A 21503-nucleotide genomic window follows, 5' to 3' on the forward strand; every position below is an offset into this window, starting at 1 on the left:
ATGAAATGTCAACCCCTAGTCCTTAGTCATGCATGGTTTAAGTTGTAGTGACCGCAGCAACAATTTATACTACCCATATCCCACATGGAGCTTGTAAGTTGATTAGTATTTGTAGTTGTAGGTTGTTCAGTCAGGAATGAATGTAATATATTGAAACGTTACCCCTTTGGGGCCGCACCTTTCATTATATACTCGGCACACACAACAGACCGTGTGAAACACGGCTACAAGACCTAACAGGTCACGACCTAGAAATATCGTTTACAGGTAAGTCCTATCTGAATACAATTGACCCTGCTTTAGGCAAAGGTTATAACACAAATTTTTGTAGAGATAAGAGTTTTGACTTTTGAAACTTCAATCCGTACGACGCATGCTTGCAATTAAAAGAATACAAATGAGCTTGAGACTGACATGGTTTTCCATAGTCTCATTGGGAAATATGAAAAATGAAAACATGCAACAATTTATTTGGTGATGCAAATTAGTTTTCTCATAAGAAACATTTTTTCGGTTGTATTAATTAATTGGGCGCCGGCTAGCTATTCTTGGTGTAGAACGGCATAACAGAGTAGATGGTTTGCATTAGGGTAGCGACCAGCAGAACAGCGGCGGCGACGAGTGAGATGAACACCCAGGGGTTGCTCAGGTAGGTGTGTTCGAAGCTTGCCCGCCATTTGTTCCATCGCTTCCTGCAGTGGTCGTTCATCTTCTTTTGCACATCGAGCAGCTTGCAGAAAGGGCTCATGACTGCTCCCTTGGACAGGGTGTTGAACAGCCTTGCCACCTCCATGTCGCTTCCCAGCCCGCTTTTGATTAGGCCTTTTGATCTCAGCAGCTTCACATCTCTTTCTGAGTTGATGATGTTGTCCATGAAGATTATATAGTCTGTCACGTCGTTCCCGGCGTAGCGGTGCAGCAGCTCGAATGCCATCATGTTGAGGTAGTTTTTCTCGGTTTCGTCGTAGACTCCGACCAATGGCATTCTTAGCACGCCATTTTCGAAGTCTATGTCGGAGACTCTTTTAGTAGCACTCATCTCGAAATGGATCCCTGCCTCACTGAGCTCGGCAGCAGATGGCACGGTGTCCTCCCTCTTGCTGCCCAATCTGCTAACGTTTGGTTGGAGATCACGGAAGCATTTGTGATACAATTCCAAGGGGTGGAGACCCAGTTTGCCAGTGCCTTCGTCGAGCGGGCAGTCCAGAAAACGGAGTACCAATTCGTTGATGTCTTCAGCGCTCTGTGCTCATGATTGAAATCAAGTAGTCAGATAAAAGGGCAAGAAAACTACATGCTAAGACGATATGGAGAGTTCTTCTTGTAGCTGCTAAGTTAACCCCGCCTAGTAACACATACGCTTAAAAATTGGTTAATGGGCATACGAAAAAAAGATAAAAAGTTAATCTTTGCTGGGGTTGCAGCCATTACGTGGGCTATTTGGTGTGCACGTAACGGCTTGATTTTTCAGAAAAAAATATTTTAATTCTTTTATGCAGGCCATTTTCAGAGAAGCATATTAGCTATGGTTCTGTGGTTCTGGTCCCTACAGCAGCATGAGGACACAAGGGAGATCATCCGTTCGGCAAGCAAAGCACTAGAGGTTGTCGCTTTGAATATTTTTGCCAAAAATGGATGTAGAAGCAATATAGACTGCTTTTGATTTTCCCTATTATGTGTTTACTCCTTTCCTTATTTTATTCTCAGCTTTGGTACCGAGAATGATGTAAAAATTTTGATGTGTGCGGTTGCAAAGGCTGGAAACAATTTCATTTTTCTAAAAAAAGAAGGCTACATGCCAGAATACTCGCAAAAATCTCCATTATTATACATATATTTATTAGCACGAACAGGCTACATAGGAATAGCTGTCTATCTGGCTCACAATTTGTTCGAGTCGTCCTAACTCCTAAATGCCTGGCTGGTCATCACTAGTTTCAGAAATTATTAGAGTTGGAGCTATCGACATATTAAGGGTATTCGTCAGTTCAGCCATTTTGCTGTTATTATTCTGAATTCAAACGGAGGTTTAAAGCGCTTTACTTGATCATACAAACTCTAAATTGTGTATGGATCTTAGAGCTAATGCTCTTCAGCTATAGCAGTCATACATCTTGTTAGGGAGTTTTTAGTTTTAGAAATGGGTGGTTCATTATCTTCTCACTCCTCGGGCTTTTTTGGGTTTAATAAGAGTGTATTTGGTTTTAGGGTTGAAGTGGGATGGGATGGGTAGGACCCAGATGAACTCGTGTTTGGATGAAAATAAATGTGGGTTGGAACTGACCCAGGAGGGAATATACCATGGAGATGCAGGTTCTTTGCGTCTGCTCAAAACGAGTGGACGCAACTCGACCCACTTCCATCCCATCCACCTTCGTCTCAAGTCCGTCCGTGGGACGCACGGAGGCTGCCGACGCAGACGCAGGGGAGACTGTCGACGTAGGGGAGGCCGGCCGGTGCAGGGGAGGCCACTGGCGTATGGAGGCTCTAGGGGAGGCTCACCGGCGCAGCAGTGGCCGCCAGCGCTGGGCTGAGCAGAGGTGGTGGAGCAGGGGCCCAATCGGGCGAAGGCAGCAGGGCAGGGGCTGGCGGTGGTCTGATTAGGGCTGAGCAGAGGTGGAGGCACAAGGGTAGGTGCTGGCCGGCGGCGGCGAGGCAAGGGCAGGGCCAGTGGCGGTGAGGCAAGGGCATTGGCCGGCGGTGGGGTGGAGCTCGAGCAAAGAGATAAGGCACGGAGGGGAAAAAAGTGAAATAAAAAGGTGAATGATACGTGGGCTCCGCAGATGACAGGTGGGGCCACTGATAGCTGTTGCTAACATCGTTAAAATGACATCCATCCCATCCCTCTTAACCCCTCTAACTAAACAAAGAATTAGAATGAACTCGCCCTTCTAACCAAACACGAGATGGGTTGAACTCAACCCAGAAAAGTTGAATGAACCCAACCCATTCCACTTGGTTCGAAAACCAAACACACGCTAAATAGATCAATGGGTTGATCCATGACTGCCACCTCATCCCTCATAAAGCTAATAATCAGTATAAGCATGCGAGATGGTGTCAACCCACAAAAATTTATGGGATTGACTCATGATCGACCACCATGTCTATAATAAGTGGTGTCTTAAACCAACCATACCATAATATGAATTCTATTTACATTTAATATTTGTAAATATGAAGAAGGCGAGCGCATGCAACAAGGAAAGAGAATATTTTCTACTATCAATTTCCAAACATGTTATTGACACGATGTATAGTCAACAATGATTGTATGCATTGTATGTGCAAAAGGTTGGAATTTTTTCCTTTTTTCTAGAAGAACCAGAAAACAGAAAGTTAGGACCCGTATACAAACCTCCAATATAGGTAGAGACGAGACGATAAATCATTTAGCAGGATGCATACACTACTTCACTAGACTTAAACCTCATGACTCGAGAGATTGTCGAGTTAGTCAGATGACAAAGAAATACCCGTAAGGTTATATCTACAAACATTTAGTTTAAGTCAAAGTTATTTAATTTTGATAAAGTTTATACAAAATTTTTAACATATATATCTACAAACCAAATGATACACTATCAGAACAAATTTCATAGATTTATGAAACTAATTTTTATGTTGTAGATATTAGTACAATTTTCTATAAACATAACCAAAATAGGAAAGTTTGACTTAGTAAAAAAACATACCTTAACTATAAAATAGGAGTAAGATATTTTATATGTAATTAGAGAGTTTTGAAATGATTTTAAGATTTTTTAATCTAGGAAATCCAAGGCTTTATGTATACACAAAACTGGGGATGTGTTAGTAAGCTCCAAATGTTACTGCCTCCTTTATTTTAGAAACTAAGACGAAAAGAACTCCAAATTTTGTGAACAAGACTACAATGCTGCAAAAGAATAGAGTAAGGTCACGTTTGCATCCAAGTGATAATTGGTCAAAATGCAGATGGGTGAACTAAACTTTACCCAAACTCCAAAAAAGTGTCTAAAATTTAGATTGGAGAGGGGAGCTAACGGTGCTAATGGGAACCAATAGCTAGAAAAAGACCAAAATAACCCTAACTTTATTCCTTTCCCCCATTCACGCATCCCATATTGGGAAAAAGTGACATTTTATGGACTTTAGCTCTATTTACTAGACATGTTTCCAAACAGGTACATGCTAAAAAGTTTCGCCAACTAAAATGCTAGCTAAAGTTTAGCCCTTTCTAACCTTTAGCATTAGTCCATCCAAATGGAACCTAAGTTACTCATGGTACTAACTGGACGGTTACAATTATTTTTGTTGACACTATAATTGTCTAGTTAGCATTTAGCACCGAATTTGAATTGCGTAGCCTTTAGCAGCTGCTTAATTTTTCTTCAGCAATGTATGAAGTGTGTTTTCTACGTCCGAGAGAGACGTTCGACAGATAAATTTACCTAAATTTTGAAAAGAATCACACTTAGCACCGAATTGAATTGATCGTGTCTAAAACTAGTTTGTTACCGGCGAAGATGTGCCGCGCTGCACGGCCAAGATCCTCTGCAAGAGGAGCAGAGGCAGCTGGTTTTCCATCAGGATCATGTCGGACTGGATGTCCGGGCGCAGAAAATAGAACCCATGGATGCTGAAGACAGGATCGTTGGGTGCGTAGTCCTTTAGCGGTTTGCCCTTGAGCACAAGCCTGCCCGTCCTCATCATCTCCAGCAAGAAGCACCCGTCCGTGAGCATCACCTCCACGAAGCCGTCCCTTCCTGCTCCACGCCACCGTTCATCCAGGCCATCGTAGGCATCCATCAGCTCATCCGCCACCTCCTCCACGGCCGCGGCGAAGTCGCCGAGCGGCACCCTCGCCCGCTTCACCAGGTGCAGCACCGCGCGGCGCTTGTGCTCCTCCATGGGCAGCAGGTGGCAACTGCCGTGGTGGAAGGGACCCAGCGACACCAGCTGCGGCCGGTACGCCTCGGCCTTGGTCTGGTGCTTGATCCGCTCCGGCACTCGGTAGATGGAGGCCTTCCTCCACCGCGCCGCCTCCGCCGACGGGTCGGTGTGCTCGAGCATCTTCTCCATCTCCACCACCCAGCTGCTAGAACTATCATTAGCAGGCGCTCCCGCCATCAGATTGATTATCCAAAAGTATTGGTGGTTTATAGATTATAAATGGAAGTCAACTCATGCAAGTGCTGATGAGTTGTAGCTAGTGAATGCGAGACATACACGTATGTGGCACACGTACATATGGCTGGAAACTTCCCAAGGACAGGTACGCGGAGGCGCGACAGAAGAAAAGAATGAGAAGACGCTTTGCGTTAAGCGAGAGACGAGTGCAAGATGCTGGCATCAACATGCACATAACCTCTGGTCGGTCAGTTCGAGATGGACAGGAACAACAGGACGTACGGTAATCAGAGCATAGTGCAAGGAACATGGCTCCGTTAGTGCATAGTTGGTAATTTTGGTGATTGATTGACAACATACACTACGTCACAAACAATTTGTACCAGCACAGGCAACTTAGCGTGCTGGCAGGCATGATTGGCACCTGTTAGCACATAGATTCGTCGAGCCGGTGGGTGAGCGCCCGCCAGCACAGTGGCCACCAGCACAGATCGCGCCACTTGTGCTGGCGGGTGCTTATGTGGCCCACCAGCGCAGTGCTTTTAAAAAAATTCAAAATTATTTAAATACTTGGCAAATGATTTCGAAATAGTTTCAAACTTTACATGTGGACATAAATGTTATTTAATGAATTCAAAAAATATTATTTTTTAAAGATAACACAAATCATAATGAGTAGTTAGTTCACTTATCACAATAGTTGAAACACCTCCTGAGTTATAGGGTGTTTAAACCTACAGTGTCAAGTGAACTAACTACTTATTAAAAATTGTGTTATCTTTTAAATGATATTTTTTTAAATTCACTAAATAACATTTATGTGCATGTGTAAAAGTTTGAAACAATTTTGAAATCATTTGCCAAATATTTAGATCATTTTTAATTCTTTTGAAAGCACTGCATTGGTGGTCGGCGACCGCCGCCAGCAGCTCTGTGCTGGCCGGCACCCGCCAGCGCAATGCTTTCAAAAAGGTTTGAAATTATTTACATACTTGGCAAATGATTTCGAAATAGTTTCAAGCTTTTACACATGGACATAAATGTTATTTAGTGAATTTAAAAAATATTATTTTCAAAGATAACACAAATCATAATGAGTTGTTAGTTCACTTAGTACAATAGGTTGAAACACCTCCTGAGTTATAGGGTGTTTAAACCTACAGTGTCAAGTGAACTAACTACTTATTAAAAATTGTGTTATCTTTGAAATGATATTTTTTAAATTCACTAAATAACATTTATGTGCATGTGTAAAAGTTTGAAACAATTTTGAAATCATTTGCCAAGTATTTAGATCATTTTTAATTCTTTTGAAAGCACTGCACTGGTGGTCGGCGACCGCCGCCAGCAGCTCTGTGCTGGCAGGCGCCTGCCAGCGCAATGCTTTCAAAAAAGTTTGAAATTATTTACATACTTGGCAAATGATTTCAAAATAGTTTCAAGCTTTTACACATGGGCATAAATGTTATTTAGTGAATTTAAAAAATATTATTTCAAAGATAACACAAATCATAATGAGTAGTTAGTTTACTTGTCACTGTAGGTTGAAACACATCATGAGTTATAGGGTGTTTCAATCTATAGGGATAAGTGAACTAATTACTCATTATGATTTGTGTTATCTTTAAATAGTATCTTTCAAATTCACTAAATAACATTTATGTCCATGTGTAAAATTTTCAAACAATTTTGAAATCATTTGCCAAGTATTTAAATCATTTTTCAATTCTTTGCCAAGAAAACACGCACCATGGATGTTTCGATGGCCCCTAGAATAATGTTGGAGTAAGCATCGAAGCAATTGGTACGCTTCAAAGAAATTGAGTCAAAGACAGACCGTCGGATGTTCCGATGGCCTCCTTTCTAGTAGCATCGGATGAATTCTAAGGGGCAGACTTGAAAGGCGAATAAATCTCTATAGTACCGGATGATCCGATGGTAGGTCAAAGAAGAGCGTCAAACAAAGCATATTTTCTTTGATTCTTTACAGAAGATTTTGGACAAAAAACCTTCAGCACCAGATGATCCGACGGTACCATCGGATGAAGCACCAGATGATCAGATAGTACAAAATATCATTGTAAGCTCTCTAATTTCAAAATCTTGAATTTTAAAATTTTCAAATGACCTCGGATGCAAACAAGCTCTATATCAAAGTTGTAGTGCTTAACGAGATATTAAATTTTGTAGTTGACAAATGTTTCATTTAAAATTGTTTAGCTGCCCAAAACTTCGTTACAAGGTTAGAAAGAAATACGTTCCGCCACATCAGCGATCCGTATCTCGATTTTCGTATCTCCAAAATCGAGCTCTCCCATTGGCCCAAACCTCCTCTCCCCGAATCCATCCCCTCTTATCCCTGTTTACTCTATCTCTTTCTCACACACAGAGCACATAGAGCCACGGAGGGACAGGCCGCCATGGCCTCCGAGACGCGAGCGATGGTCCACCCCGGAGGCCGCACCGCTGCACGCTTGATGGAGTTGAGCTTCCGGCAGCCTCCATGGTGCCGCTCCCGCCTCCTCATCAATGGCCGCCGCCGACCACGCTACAGCCGGCCCCGGCGAGGCCGTCCGCGCTCCACCTTGCCTCATTTGCCCACCACCGGACGGTGCCCCGGTGAGGCCGTCCTCGTTTCTCTCGTCGCACGCACCACTGCCACAGCAGGTTCCGGTCCAACCATCCACGCTTCACTCACAGCATGCCACCGGTGGCGGTCCTGGTCCGCGGTCCGACCGTCCGCACATCCGCTTCCAGCTCACGAACAACGAATTTGATTTTGGCGAGGTCACCTCCCTCTCCTCCTGTAGCTCGAGCTCAGCCCCATCGGTGCACAGGTGCCCGTCAGTGCTCCCAGCCTACACAGTTTAGCGCAGATGGGAAAGGAGGGGAGAGACAAGGACGTGATGTGCGATGAGTAGCGGGCGTGGGAGCGGCAAGCGGCAGGGACGGGAGTGGCGGGTGAAACAAACGGCGGCCTACAGGCGACCGGGCGTGGTGGCGATGGGCGGCCCGGCTTTTTTTATTATTCCAAAAATATCTGTGCTAGCGGGCTACCTAACCACCGCCAGCACAGACCGTCATTTGTGCTAGCTCAAAGTTACTGGCGGGTGCTAGGCCCGCCAGCACAGTACCCTTTCACCCGCTAGCAAAAATCTTTTGTGGTCGGTGATAGTTATTGGGACTAATGGTTAATCAAGCATATACCTCGTAGGTTTTCTAGTTCAAAAAATGCAAATCAAACCACGGCAAGATCCAAATGAAAATATTCATACTATCCAAATCATGGTATTCAAGTGTCCAAGCCATGGTATTTAGAATTTTTCTATGGTATTCAAGTATCCAAATGGTAGTGAAAATCTAGAGATAATTCATGGTGTGCAAACCATGGTGTACTGGAATTGTGCACCGACATAATTCAACGACTCATATGGCAAGGATAGAGAATGCCACCGAATTAGTCGGTGACCATGGTATAACACGCAGAAGAAAACTTACACTATCAGATGATCCCGTGCGTACCATAAAGAGGCATCAGATCATGCGAAGGCTACAGTGGCGGCTATCATAGGACAAGACCATCGGATGATCCGACGGCATGATTTTTGTGAGCGTCGGATGAATCGGTGAAGTGAGGGCATGGAAGAATGAAGCACCAGATGTTCCGATGCCCAAGTTGAAGTGACCATTGAAGGAAGCATGTTTTCTTTGAAATCGTCTACAAGGTTTTTGGCAAAACCTCTTTAGCACACGATGATCCGATGACGCCGTCGAATTAAGAATCAGATGAATTGGTGACCATCGAAGCAAGCGTCGTAGCATTTTTGGACAGAGGGGTCCAACAACTATATATGTTAGTACGGGGCACCGAATGATCCAATGCCTACCCAAAGTGACCGTCGGATCATTCGATGCTCACTATTTTTTAGTTGTTGGAGCAACAACTCTTTGAGGTCCTTGGGCTATTTATACCCCCTCTACTCGTCCATTCAGAATTGCTGGTGTGTGCACAAGTCCATTGATGACCAAGACTCATCAAGATCACATCCATGCCACCAAAAGTGCTAAAGTGATAATACAAGGCTTAGCACAAGCTTAGAGAATGATTAGTGCTAGGGTAGGCTTAGAAAGAGTAAGTGCAAGATGTTGTTACCTTTTGATTGGTTTAAGAAGTGAACCATCATTGTAAGCTTGGTACGGCAACGCTTTAGGATCCCTGGCAAGTCTTCGACCGTCCAGTTTGGTATGGAACAATGATGATGACTTAGTGCATGAGACCCCCTCGATCCTTTGTGGAGAAGCTCTATAGTGGATACAGCGTCAAGGTGACTGAAAGAGAGGGAGTGGTGAGCCTTGCCTTTGTGGCAAGTTTCTCATCCGACTTGGCGAGAGCCTTTGTGGCATGCCTAAGACATTGACCGGGAGCATATTCTTAGTGGAGCTCCAAAGGGGACTAGGAGTGGCTTTTGCCTACGATAAAACAGGGATAAATCGTCGTGCCGAGTATGCATCTTTCCTAATCCACTCCTTTACATTTTCGCATTTCTTACTTGCAAAACTTGATGCCTTTACTTTCTAGAGTATCTTGATAGGATTGGTTTTAGGTTGCAAAACTTTTTGTGGTTGGGTACTTTCACTAGATCAACCATACATGCATATCTAGATACACTACTAGAGAACTCACCTTCCATCCAACCCTTTTTGTCCCGGTTGTCTTTGAACCCGGGACTAAAAGGCCTTTTAGTCCTAGGTCAAAAATGAACCGTGGACGGGCTCTTTAGTCCCGGTTGGTAATATCAACCGGGACTAAAGAGCCCCCTTTAGTCCTAGTTGTAATGGAGGAAATCTAGTGGGGCGTTTAGTCCTGGTTGAAAACACCAACCTGGACTAAAGGGGGGTCTTTAGTCCCGGTTGGTAATACCAACCGGGACTAAATGTCCAACCATAGCCTTTTCACGTCCCCCCTTCTCTCTACCTTATCTCCTCCTCTCCCTTTCTTATCTCACACACACAGGCAGCTCTGGCGCCTCTCCACCTTATCTCTTCTTCTTCCTCCTCTCCCTTTCTTCAAGCCGGGCGCCGGCACGAGTGGCCCATTTTTTTATTTTTTTGAAACTTTTTAGTCCTGGTAGCACCAACTGGATCTAAAGGGGGTCTGATCCGGGACCAAAGAACCTCCCTTTTGCCTCGAATAGTTAGACCCAGTTGGATTTTCGGGAGTTGGATTTTCGGGATCTAGTTTATGTTTTGATGCATGTAGTGGAAGTCATAGGCTAAGGTTTTAAGATTTTCCTAATTCACACCCACCTCTTACGCTACAAGTACCGATTCCTTTCAAATAGAGTTGGTGGAATTAATTGCTGATGTATGGTTCAGTCTTGTGGCCGGATTACATAGGGAGTACATTGCTTATTACGTAGCAAGTAGCATCTGTTTGAGATAATAAAAAAACTCGACCAGCCCCCATGGCATGGCACTAAGAAGTTTTTTTTTCTGACACTAGGATTTGAACCCTGGTTGGTGTTTTCCTCAACTGGGAAGCTTACCACTATACTACACTACAACAAGAGTGTTGGCCTGTTTAAGAGAATGTCCATGTACAACAGTACAAGCACGATGACGAGTAATCGTTGTGCTCGAGGATACCCTTCTTAAATTGCAACCAACCGTGCTTTAAATTGAGATAATACTTAAACAAAAACATATTATCTTATTATTTTAAACTGATTTATATGTTATTTCATTTACGTATGAGTGGAAGTGTGGAACGTAGGAGACTACGATGAACAGGAAGGGGAAGATCGTCTGTCCTCCTTAACACAGACCGTGATGATAAGGGAGCGAGGAACCATGAAGGCCGTTTAGAAGGGACATAGTCTTGCTCGTAATCACAACGTGGTTAATCCATTCTGCCACTTGTCATCAAAACAACGAGACATAGAATGGATTCCAGGCTTCCCCATGAAACAGAATCGAATACTTGTGATGACAACTCAAAAGGTCAGCAGGGCACAAAACTCGTATGATAAGGATCGACAATCAAAGAAATGAGAGGCCACACGCACTAGACCCCTAATTCGGTTTGGAGATTAATAAAAAACATAATCATTGCAAGTGTTATGAAATGCTCATTTATGTGGATGTCCATAACCCCTATACCATCAAAGCTACAAACCTCTTATTTCAATGTTGTAACTCCATTATTAATTCAAACTCTCATGTATGGCTATATATAGACACACACGCCACCTCCGCTATTCAGTAGCCAGGGTACGGAATAAGCTTATTCCGTACCCGAGCACCACCTCCGCGCCCGTCCGATAATTAGGTTAGGAAAGGAAATCGAAAATAGACGGTACCCACACTTACTTCACACTTAAAGTTGTAAGGTAGTAGTATGTAATGTTGTAATTCTGTTGCTCCAAGAAATTGTATATGTGATCCAATGTAGCCTTTGATTGATCATTTATCTGCTTTTGGTCAATAAGTGCTAGATCCATGAAAGCAACGTTGAAGTACAATTCTCGACGACATATCTAAATTTGCATCCTACATAAACTGAAATACAAAGTTAGCGGGACGAAACACACACACAATAATGATCTGAGCCCAAACATCTAATAAACACACTTACAGAACCCAGATGCTGATAAGAGAGATATCAAGGGCATCTTGTTGATACATTTTATAAATATCCTTGAATTCCAACCACAATAGTTGCTTACCATCCGAAATAATCAATTGGTTTAACAAGTAGAGCGAACATGGTCCTTCCATTGGCTAACTGCTCCATGTACCACTGATGGAATTCATACATCTTAGTTGGGAGCTTCCATATCAATTCAGGCCTGACTAGAGGCTTGCCTAACTCAAAGGGCCATTTAGGTATAACCTTTTCTGGAGCTGGGGCATAGTACGACCGGACGACGACCCTCCTCGGTTTTTCTTCTACCAAGGTATAAGTAATAAGCGATCGTAGTTCGATAGTAATTTCTTCTTGACATCTTTTTCATGGAAATAAAAAACTTTAATTTGGCTAGATCTATTGGTGTCTCCTTGTTGATGGCAGTTAGCACGCCAGTTTGAACTGCAAGTATACGGATCAGTTGTAGTTTTCCCCTTAGAGTATTCCCTAAAGGTTTATCAATCCATGAAAACAAGGTCATAGGATCTAGACTAACTAAGCATCAAGAAACAAGATTCAAGTTGCAAAGTGACTTTGAATAGGCATGAATAGACATGGATAGATAATAAGTTTAAGCAGATATGAACAAGAGGTAACTCATCTAGAGCAAAGCCTAGACTATGCATATGTTGTAGTTCTAGCTAGATGGCAACCAAACACATGGTTCTCATTCAAAGAATCTTTAAACCACCACCTCTGGTCTGACTCCCGAAAACCCCCACCTTACACAGCATCAGATCCTATAATGATCCTACCTATCAACACAAGTAGTCTCAGGGCATGAAAATAAAGCACATGTTTAGCTGTTATGATAGATCAAGCATGCAATTCTAGTCGCTATGACTACAAGGACACCCTACGCAATCTACTACGTAAATATTTTATAATTGTAATAAGCAAACTCATAACAAGAGAAATATAGATCGCTAATGAATCGAAAACAATCTATTACTTCACCATGAATGATTGTTCATCACAAGATCTCCATCGAGGCCGTACCTGCGACTTGTGAATCCTAGCTCCAAAACTCCGGTGTGGATCTTCCTCGTAGGGTGATCACACCGGCTAGAGCTTAGCCTAAGCTAGCATCCAGACAACTGCACGGCCCTCAACTCTTTGTAGATGGTTGTCTCTCAAATTCCTCAGGTCCTTCTGCTTCGAATCTTCAATCCAATCCGTGTGCTCAATGAAAAATTGAGGTTTTTATAGTCTATAGGACCAGTGGTTTAAATTGGAAAGCAAATGGGCGAAGGAAAGGGCTGGGTTGATCGGCCTAGGGGGGTCCAGGCCAATTGGCCCGACCCTTTGTTTTACTCTATCACGTCTAGCTTAGTCGCCAAGTCTTCTCTGATGTTCTGGAAACTTATAATTATTTGCATGCAGGCTTGGCACGTCGATAGCCTCGGGATAAGGATGGATCATGATATCTTTCCGAAGTCCTGCTTACTTCCATCTTTGATCCTGAAGTGAACTTGCCATATCTTGTGAAACTTAGCCCCTAAGTCTTCTTGGAGGAGTCTTTGCCGATGATGCGCATGAATGGGGGCTAGAGGACCCTGGGCCAATCGGCTAGTTCTTTCTGAGCTTGTTGGCCTTCATCTTCATCTGGTTCGTTGCTTGTCCTGAGCCTCATCCAATTATGCTCCAATTAAGTCCAATTTCCTGCGAAAATAGAATGTCCTCCAAAATACAATGCATATACAAAAATAGCCTAATTATTGAGTATGATCAATAGTTATGATATCATTTGTATGCCAATATTGAAGATAATCAGGGGTAAAAGTGTGTAAATAACGAGCGTCAATAATCCCCCCATGCTTAAATCTTGCTCGCCCTCGAGCAAGTCTTCAATAGAAATCAACATTACCCTTCAGTGTTAACTCTGCACTTAATCATACACAGCAAGACATGGCACTCCATTTAGACATTATGGAGGATAGACATTATTCAATGATGAACAAGCCACAAAGAATTTAGAACAGTGTTCTCAAATTTAAATCAACTTCAGAACTTTTCTTTCAATAGAGCACAATTTTTAAAAAGGAGCTAGATCAACATCAGCAAAAAAAATCTTGCAATTACTCAATGGAAACTCTCACCTCATCACTCTCAAAGCATGGGCTAGAACATTGTCAACCTATTCTACTCATATAAGTAAGTGGAAGACTTTATCTGGAGCTTGGTAGGTAGAAACAGTCCTAGCAAAGTACTATATTCAACATATTATCGAACTAGGAAAAACTTCTACCGAGTTTACTGAGACTTGTCAAAAATATCAATTTATGGAGAGGGAGAGAATGGAAGACATCCTTTTGAGATAGGTGGACATGTGCAAGTGGCAAGTGAATGATCCCGAGGCACAAATGAAGTCCTTGTTATCGGAATGCACATGGTTGGAAAATGAGTATGGACTAACATTTAGGGCCCTGGAAATCTTATGAAGCTTAAAGAACCGAGGAACATTGTTATTCTCATTGTTTCTTCATCTCTTTTTTTTCTTTAATTGCTTTGGCTCTTTTTCTTCTTTTGCTCATCTCTTTTTTTCTTTTTCTTTCTTTTTGCCTCCTTAGAACTTTTTGCAACATAATATTTACTCAGTAGTAGTCAGAGATAATGCATGACTTCATCCCCCCATGCTTGAATGATGCTTGTCCTCGAGCATGAAAGAGAGAATAAGATAACTACTGATGTAAGTATAAAATATTTTGGTCTTCCGCAAAAAATTATTTTATTCTTCAGGGAGCTCATTCACGCCAAAAATCAGAGCTTCCAGAGGAGGGAACCGCCTAGGCCGATCAGTCTGAGGGTGTCCAAGCCGATTAGCCTGGCCCTGTCTTGCCTCTTTTTCCTTTCATTTTTATTCTGCACATGGCTGACGATCTCCAAATCTTGTTTATCATGAAAATGTGCCAATGGATCTTCTGAATTGACATTGAGAATTTATTCCATACTCATATTGGGTTTTGGTCAAGGAGGGAAATCACAAAATGATATTTGGATTTTTGGTTGGATGCCTAGAAAGGTTTGTGAAATTTCCAGTATAGAAAAGTCACAATGCATGGATAGAAAGGCTAGCAAGAAATGGTTACATAAAGGAATGACCAGCTTCTAAGTCTCATACCACATAAATCAATCCTAATCCAATTAATCTAAAATATAAACTTGCAATCTAAGGATAATCATGAAGGCATAAATATGGCTTTGGATACGATAGAGGTCTTGCAAAAACTATTACTGAAGTCTTAATCAGCAAATGTAAACAAGAGAGCAACAATAATTATGTGGGTCTTAATAAAAGTCATTTAACCTCCACAAAAATTAGCTGGCATTTAATTCATTTTAAGTCATATTCAAGGAGCACTTATCATTGTGCTCAAGGTACTTGGATGATATGGAGACAATACACAATCGATCTGCAAGAATCAATGATGCATCAGACCATGAAACATTTTATTTACCAGTATTCTCTTCTTCTGGACGGCCACTTGGTGCTCGCAAAACTCGAGACCTTGAAACAGTACAGTTACAACAGGCTCATATTTATGTTCTCAGCTATTGTGATGATGTCCAACCATTTATAAGGTGTTGGCACTAGAAATCACCTGATCGAATTCCCAGCGTCGGACACACGACCCGGGAGAATCTGCTTAGCTCCTGTTCGGGTGATTGCCCTGGTGCGGTTCACGCGGCGTGCCAGCCAATCTGACCTGTTGATTGGCAAGGAAATAAATGTGTCAGTTCCCAGGGGTTGCGATCGGCTAAAGTTCCGATCTCAGGAAAGCTTATCAGCGAGTTGGCCGATTTGCGGTAATGAAGGAAATCGGCTATGAGGCAACCGATTACCAGGTAACGTTTGTAGAGAAAACTACTAGAGCAATCTAAACAACGCTAAGGTAGCAACACTAAGAACAGATCCGATCGGCTATGTAGAAAGTAGTAAATTAAGTAACAGGATATAGTAAAGCCGAAGGTTCTAATTCCAAGCTAGATAATTGGTGATAAAACTAGAACAACAGGTAAAAACTAAAATTCTAGTAAATATCGATAACTGGTAAATAAATCTAAACGAAACGACAGCGATGCGCCCGAAGTTAAAGCTTAGATATTACTCGATAAGCGGAACTTACAGAATTGGCCGGAGATCAAGTTGATGCAGCCCTGCCAACCCGCACGAACTCGTGGAAAAAGAGAAAAGTATTGGTGAAGTCGCCTGCTTGAAAGTAAGTACGAGGAAAAAGTAGTTTGTTGTATTGAGTTGGTTGTTCTTTACAGATTTACAAAGGTGGCTATTTACAGCCCCGTACAGACGACTCCTTATCCGACTAGAACTCTTTCCCTAAATCTAAAAAGAAAAACCTCTTATCCGACTAGAACTCTATCCCTAAATTTAAACAGAAAACAAATATTTACAAGTACGATTCGTACTATTTTCACGCGCTTCATGGGCTGACCCCTTCTTCATCTTTATAATCTTTTTTAAGCCCACATTGGCCCAACTATTCCAACCTCCTAATCGGCCAATCATCTCCTTGGCATAGGGGCAACCGATCAGGACCCACACGTCGAGGGTTCAGACTCATCCCGACCCTGGGGACTAAGGTCGAACAAGGCGGAGATCCTCCCTCGTAGGGTCGGGTGCGTCCGATCCCAAACCTCAGGGGTCGGGCGAGGCGGAGCTCCTTCCTTGGGGGTCGAGCGAGGCGGAGATCCTCCCTTGAGGGTCGGGCGCGTCCGATCCCAAACCTCAGGGGTCGGGCGAGGCGGAGATCCTCCCTTGCGGTCGGGCGAGGCGGAACTCCAAGGATCAATCGGCCGATCCTCGACTGTAGCATCATTTGGCCGATCCTTGACTGTAGCAGCAATCGGCCGATTTCCAATCGTCGCCCTTGTATCTCGCCGCATCTTCCGATCTTTTCTTCTCCTAACGCCGATTTTACACGTGTCAAAATCTGGCGTTAACACATGCCCCCCAGTTTCGGAGTAAAACATAGTCTTTACTTCGAAATTTTTTTTTAACTTCACATCTGAAACAGACGCCACGAAAACCTCCTTCCGTTTCGCGATCTCCAACCTGATGATTGCAATCCTCATACAGCCGGCCCGAGCACAGCACCAATCACAGTGGAGTCTTCTACTCATGATGAATCAATGGAACCAGCCCCTGAATCGAGAATAACAGCCTCCCGACCGCAACTTGAAGAAATTCGTTTTAAGGAGGTAAGAGACTTCTCCCCCTTATTTGGCCGATTTGCTATCATCATCGGCTGACTTATTCTTTTTCTTGTCTTGTTATTTTTCCAGGAACAGGACACTCCTAACAATAGCCTTTTCTCGTTTGCAGTTGCACTCTCCGATGACGAGGAAGTCGCCTCTCGCCAGGTCACCTTGAGCTCTGTTTCTGATGACGTCCGTGCCAAACTCGCAAGCATCCGATCCCTTCTCCAAGAGGACATCGGCCGATTGGTAGAAGATGCCTCGCCGATTCGGCAACTTTTTGGTGACGTCAGCGGGCAAGTACCGGAAGAAGCAGAAGAGGCCTTAGCGTCGGCCGCATATATCGAGTCAATGAGGATCCCGGTCTTTAGAGCCCTGCGCCGCATGGCCGATCGCGCCAAGTTGACCAAGACCCGTGAAGAAGAAGACACATACAAGCATCAAGCACAAGAGGTACATCAACGGATTCACTTTCTGGAGGACTCTCGTCCGAGGATCGTCGGCACGATAGATCGCCTTAAACGCCGAAGGGCAGAGCTTGCCAAGGAGATGGAGCAGGTGACCAAGGCAATAGACGCCGAAGAGAAGAGACTCCAGGAACTCCCCTCTGTCATCGCCGATTTGAAGCGGGAGAGGCAGCACCTAGCTCACGAAGCCCTCAAGCTCCACCGCAATACGTCAGAAGTCCCCGGATCGGCAGAAGATGACCAACGCGTCTTGGACTCTGCCGATCAGATCCGGCGCCGAGCGATCGCGGCTATCGATGCCCTTCTGGGTGGCCTGTAAAAGTACTAACAGTTCTTGTACAAACATTTAATACCCCTTTTGACCGTCCTTTGCGGCGCACCCTTTATTTATTACCTTTTTCACTTCCGATGGGACGCGTCTTACCAAACATCTACGCCTCCCGTTCTTATAAATGCCGGCCTAGGCCCCCGTTCCGAGAGTACCAGTCTAGCTCGGCTTCATCTTCCCAACCTGCTTTCGTCGGTGCGCCTTTCAGTCATGTCTTCTTCATCCTCTTCCTCTTCCTCTGTTAACCAGGTGAAAGTTTTGCCTTCATCCTTTTTCTCAGTTTAGATTTTCTGAAGGGAACCACCTTTTTTGATCGTTACTTTTTCATAGCCACGGCGCCTTAACCCTGAACTCGAGCGAGCCATCGAACTCATGCACTCTGATGAACCGTTGTCGCAAGAGGACAAGGATTTAATCAGGGCTCATCGCGACGAACTCCAAGAACATGTCCCTGCTGACATGCGGCGAATCTGGGATTTTCTGGACGGCAACGTTCGCCGGCGACCTCAAGCCGACAGAAGTCATCCGCTTCCTCCCCAAGTCGTCCTTGAAGATGCAGCAACAGGGACATCGCGCCCGGCAATGGACCGGAGCCACCCTCTCCCCCGTCAAGTCGAAGCGGAGGCTTCGATGAAAGAAATAGAAGAAGAGTACATCCGTCTTATGATAGAATTAGGCCGGGCTGAGAGAGAGCGTAAGAAAAGATGTGATTAATTATTTTTTGTTCTCAGGGCGATTTGTACCTTGTCGGCCGTGTAACCCACCGTCCGTACCGAATAAATACATCGGCCGATTTGGACGATCACATGTTTTCTCTAGATGAACCCTTTTGTATTCGGCTGTGCGCTGTTCATTGTGGTCGATCCTTTATGCTCCGACCCATATACTAGGGTAATACCTTTTCAAGTATCTTCCATTCAGAGCCCTAGTAAACTCTTCTCCTTCGATTGTTTCCAAAATATAAGCGTTTCCCGGAGCACATCTGCCGATTTTGTACGGCCCTTCCCATGTAGGGGACCACTTTCCGAATTTAGGATCTTTCGACCCAATCGGCAACACTAACTTCCAAACCAGGTCCCCTGGAGAGAATTGTTTGACTTTGACCTTCTTATCATACCACCTGGACACTTTCTTCTTGTTTTCCTCAATGCTTATCAAAGCTCTCAAACGTTGGCCAGCCAAGTCATCAAGTTCCCTTTTCATGAGTGATGAGTAGTCATCGGCCGTTAACTGGTCCTGGAGCGAAATGCGTCTCGACCCCGCCCTTGATTCCCACGGTAGTACTGCATCGTGACCGTACACCAACTGATAAGGGGACAACTTGGTGGATCCATGGCAAGCCATCCTGTATGCCCATAGGGCTTCAGCCAAACATAGATGCCACTTTTTTGGCTGCTCCTCTATCTTCCTCTTGATCAACTTTATTATCCCTTTGTTGGAGGATTCGGCCTGGCCGTTATCTTGGGCATAATATGGAGAGGAGTTTAACAATTTGATTCCCATATCGGCCGTGAACTCCTCGAATTCTCCTGATGTGAACATTGTCCCCTAATCGGTTGTGATAGTCTGGGGAATGCCGAATCGGTAGACGATATGGTCCCTTATGAAGTCGACCATGGTAGCTGATGTCACGGCTCTTAATGGAATTGCTTCCACCCATTTGGTAAAGTAGTCGGTGGCCACCAGAATAAATTAGTGCCCTTTGCTTGATGGAGGATAAATTTGGCTGATGAGGTCATTCCCCATCCTCTGAACGGCCATGGTTTGATAATGGGATTCATGGCCGATGCGGATGCACGTTGGACATTCCCGAACTTCTGACAATCCTGGCATCCCTTATAATATTTGAAGCAATCTTCGAGGATCGTCGGCCAGTAATACCCATTATTCCTGATCATCCATTTCATCTTATGTGCCGACTGATGGGCTCCACACACTCCTTCATGGATTTCTCCCATCAGAGTCTTAGCCTCCTCCGTTCCCAGACACTGGAGTAGGACGCCATCAATTGTTCGATAGAACAAGCCATCTTCCAGTAATACGTACTTGGTAGCATGGAAACGCACCCGCCGATCCACTTTCTTAGATGGGTCTTTCAGGTAATCGGCAATCTCTTTTCGCCAGTCATCGGCCGCGAGCTCTAGAGCCATAGCGCCTTGAATTGGCCGATACCCAGATGTGTGTTGAGCGAGCTTGTTGGCATCCTCGTTGTGATTCCTTGGGATGTGTTCAATAACTGCCGATTTGAATTCTTTTAGAAGCTGCAAGCAATCTTCGTAATAAATCCTCAACACATCGTCCTTGCATTCGGACTTTCCTGTTAATTGATCCACAATAAGCATGGAATCTCCAAAAATTTCGACAGAATCGGCCTTGACTTCTCTTAGCAATTGTAATCCCTTCAGTACAGCTCGGTACTCTACTTGATTGTTAGTGGCGGTCGCTTCTATCGGCAGAGAAAAATCATAGCTTGCCCCCCGAGGCGATATGAGGACGATGCCGATTCCTGATCCGACCCCACATGACGATCCATCAAAATATAAAGTCCAAGGTACCGGTTCCATGAAGGTAGCCTCTGGTCCGCAGTGTTGGACGACGAAAACGGCCATGACCTGACCCTTGACGGCTTTTGCCAATTCATATCGAAGGTCAAACTCTGACAAAGCCAAGATCCATTTACCGATTCGTCCTTTCAAAATCGGCAGTGACAGCATGTATTTTACCACGTCGTCTTTACACACGACCACACATTCCGCCGATACCAAATAGTGCCTGAATTTGGTACATGGGAAGTAAAGGCATAGGCACAAACGTTCCACTGGAGGATACCTTGTTTCGGCGTCCAGAAGTCTTCTACTGACATAATAAATTACCCATTCCTTTCCTTCGAACTCCTGGACCAGAGCCGACCCAATAGCTTTTTCATCGGCTGATAAATATAGTTTAAACGGCTTACCAGTTTGAGGAGGGACCAATACCGGTGGCGAGACCAAGTACTGCTTGATATCTTCCAGTGCCTTGCATTGCTCTTCCCCCCATATGAACTCTTGGTCGGGTTTCAACTTTAATAGTGGTGTGAAAGCTTGGATTCGCCCAGACAGATTGGATACGAATCTTCTGATGAAATTCACCTTGCCGATTAGAGATTGCAACTCAGTTTTATTCTGCGGGGCCACGACTTTGTTGATGGCCGCTATAGTCTTCTGATTGATTTCTATTCCCCGTTCGTGCACCATGAATCCTAAGAATTGTCCGGCGGATACGCCGAAGGCACACTTATTTGGGTTCATTTTCAGCCCGTGTTTCTTAGTGCATTCCAATACTTTTCGCAAATTGGCCAGATGCTCCTCGTGTCCTTTTGACTTGACTACGACGTCGTCGATGTAGATTTCTACCAGTATACCGATGAGTTTGTGAAATATGTAGTTCATGGCTCTCTGATACGAAGCGCCGGCGTTTTTTAAGCCGAAGGTCATTACCACCCACTCGAATAAACCAAGGTGACCTGGGCATCTGAAGGCCATTTTGGGTATGTCCTCCTCGGCCATAAGTATCTGATTGTACCCAGCGTTTCCATCCATGAAACTAATAACCTTGTGTCCCGCGGCGGCGTCTATCAGCACATCGGCCGTTGGCATGAGGTATCCGTCCATTCGTGTGGCCTGATTAAGATTTCTAAAATCGACGCACATGCGTA

The 21503-nt window shown here is 44.2% G+C and overlaps 1 protein-coding gene across 1 annotated transcript; it reads right to left on the reverse strand.

Annotated features, from left to right (window-relative positions):
* Positions 1 to 310: 310 nt before the first annotated feature.
* On the reverse strand, positions 311 to 5179 carry LOC101769441 (UPF0481 protein At3g47200). The gene is made up of 2 exons (XM_004979356.3): positions 4501 to 5179; positions 311 to 1243 (listed from the first exon to the last, which is right to left on the reverse strand). Exons 1-2 carry the CDS (start codon positions 5110 to 5112, stop codon positions 539 to 541), a joined length of 1317 nt encoding a protein of 438 aa, XP_004979413.1. The 5' UTR covers positions 5113 to 5179; the 3' UTR covers positions 311 to 538.
* Positions 5180 to 21503: the final 16324 nt, after the last annotated feature.

The sequence above is a fragment of the Setaria italica genome, chromosome VIII (genome assembly GCF_000263155.2).
Source record: "Setaria italica strain Yugu1 chromosome VIII, Setaria_italica_v2.0, whole genome shotgun sequence".
In the NCBI taxonomy this organism is placed as follows: Eukaryota; Viridiplantae; Streptophyta; class Magnoliopsida; order Poales; family Poaceae; genus Setaria; species Setaria italica.

Excerpts from the sequence above, each read along its gene's own strand:
- LOC101769441 (XM_004979356.3), bottom strand. The coding sequence starts at position 5,112 with ATGGCGGGAGCGCCTGCTAATGATAGTTCTAGCAGCTGGGTGGTGGAG. Across the intron at positions 1,244-4,500 it reads AGCGCGGCACATCTTCGCCG|AGCGCTGAAGACATCAACGA; the intron begins GTAACAAACTAG and ends TCATGAGCACAG.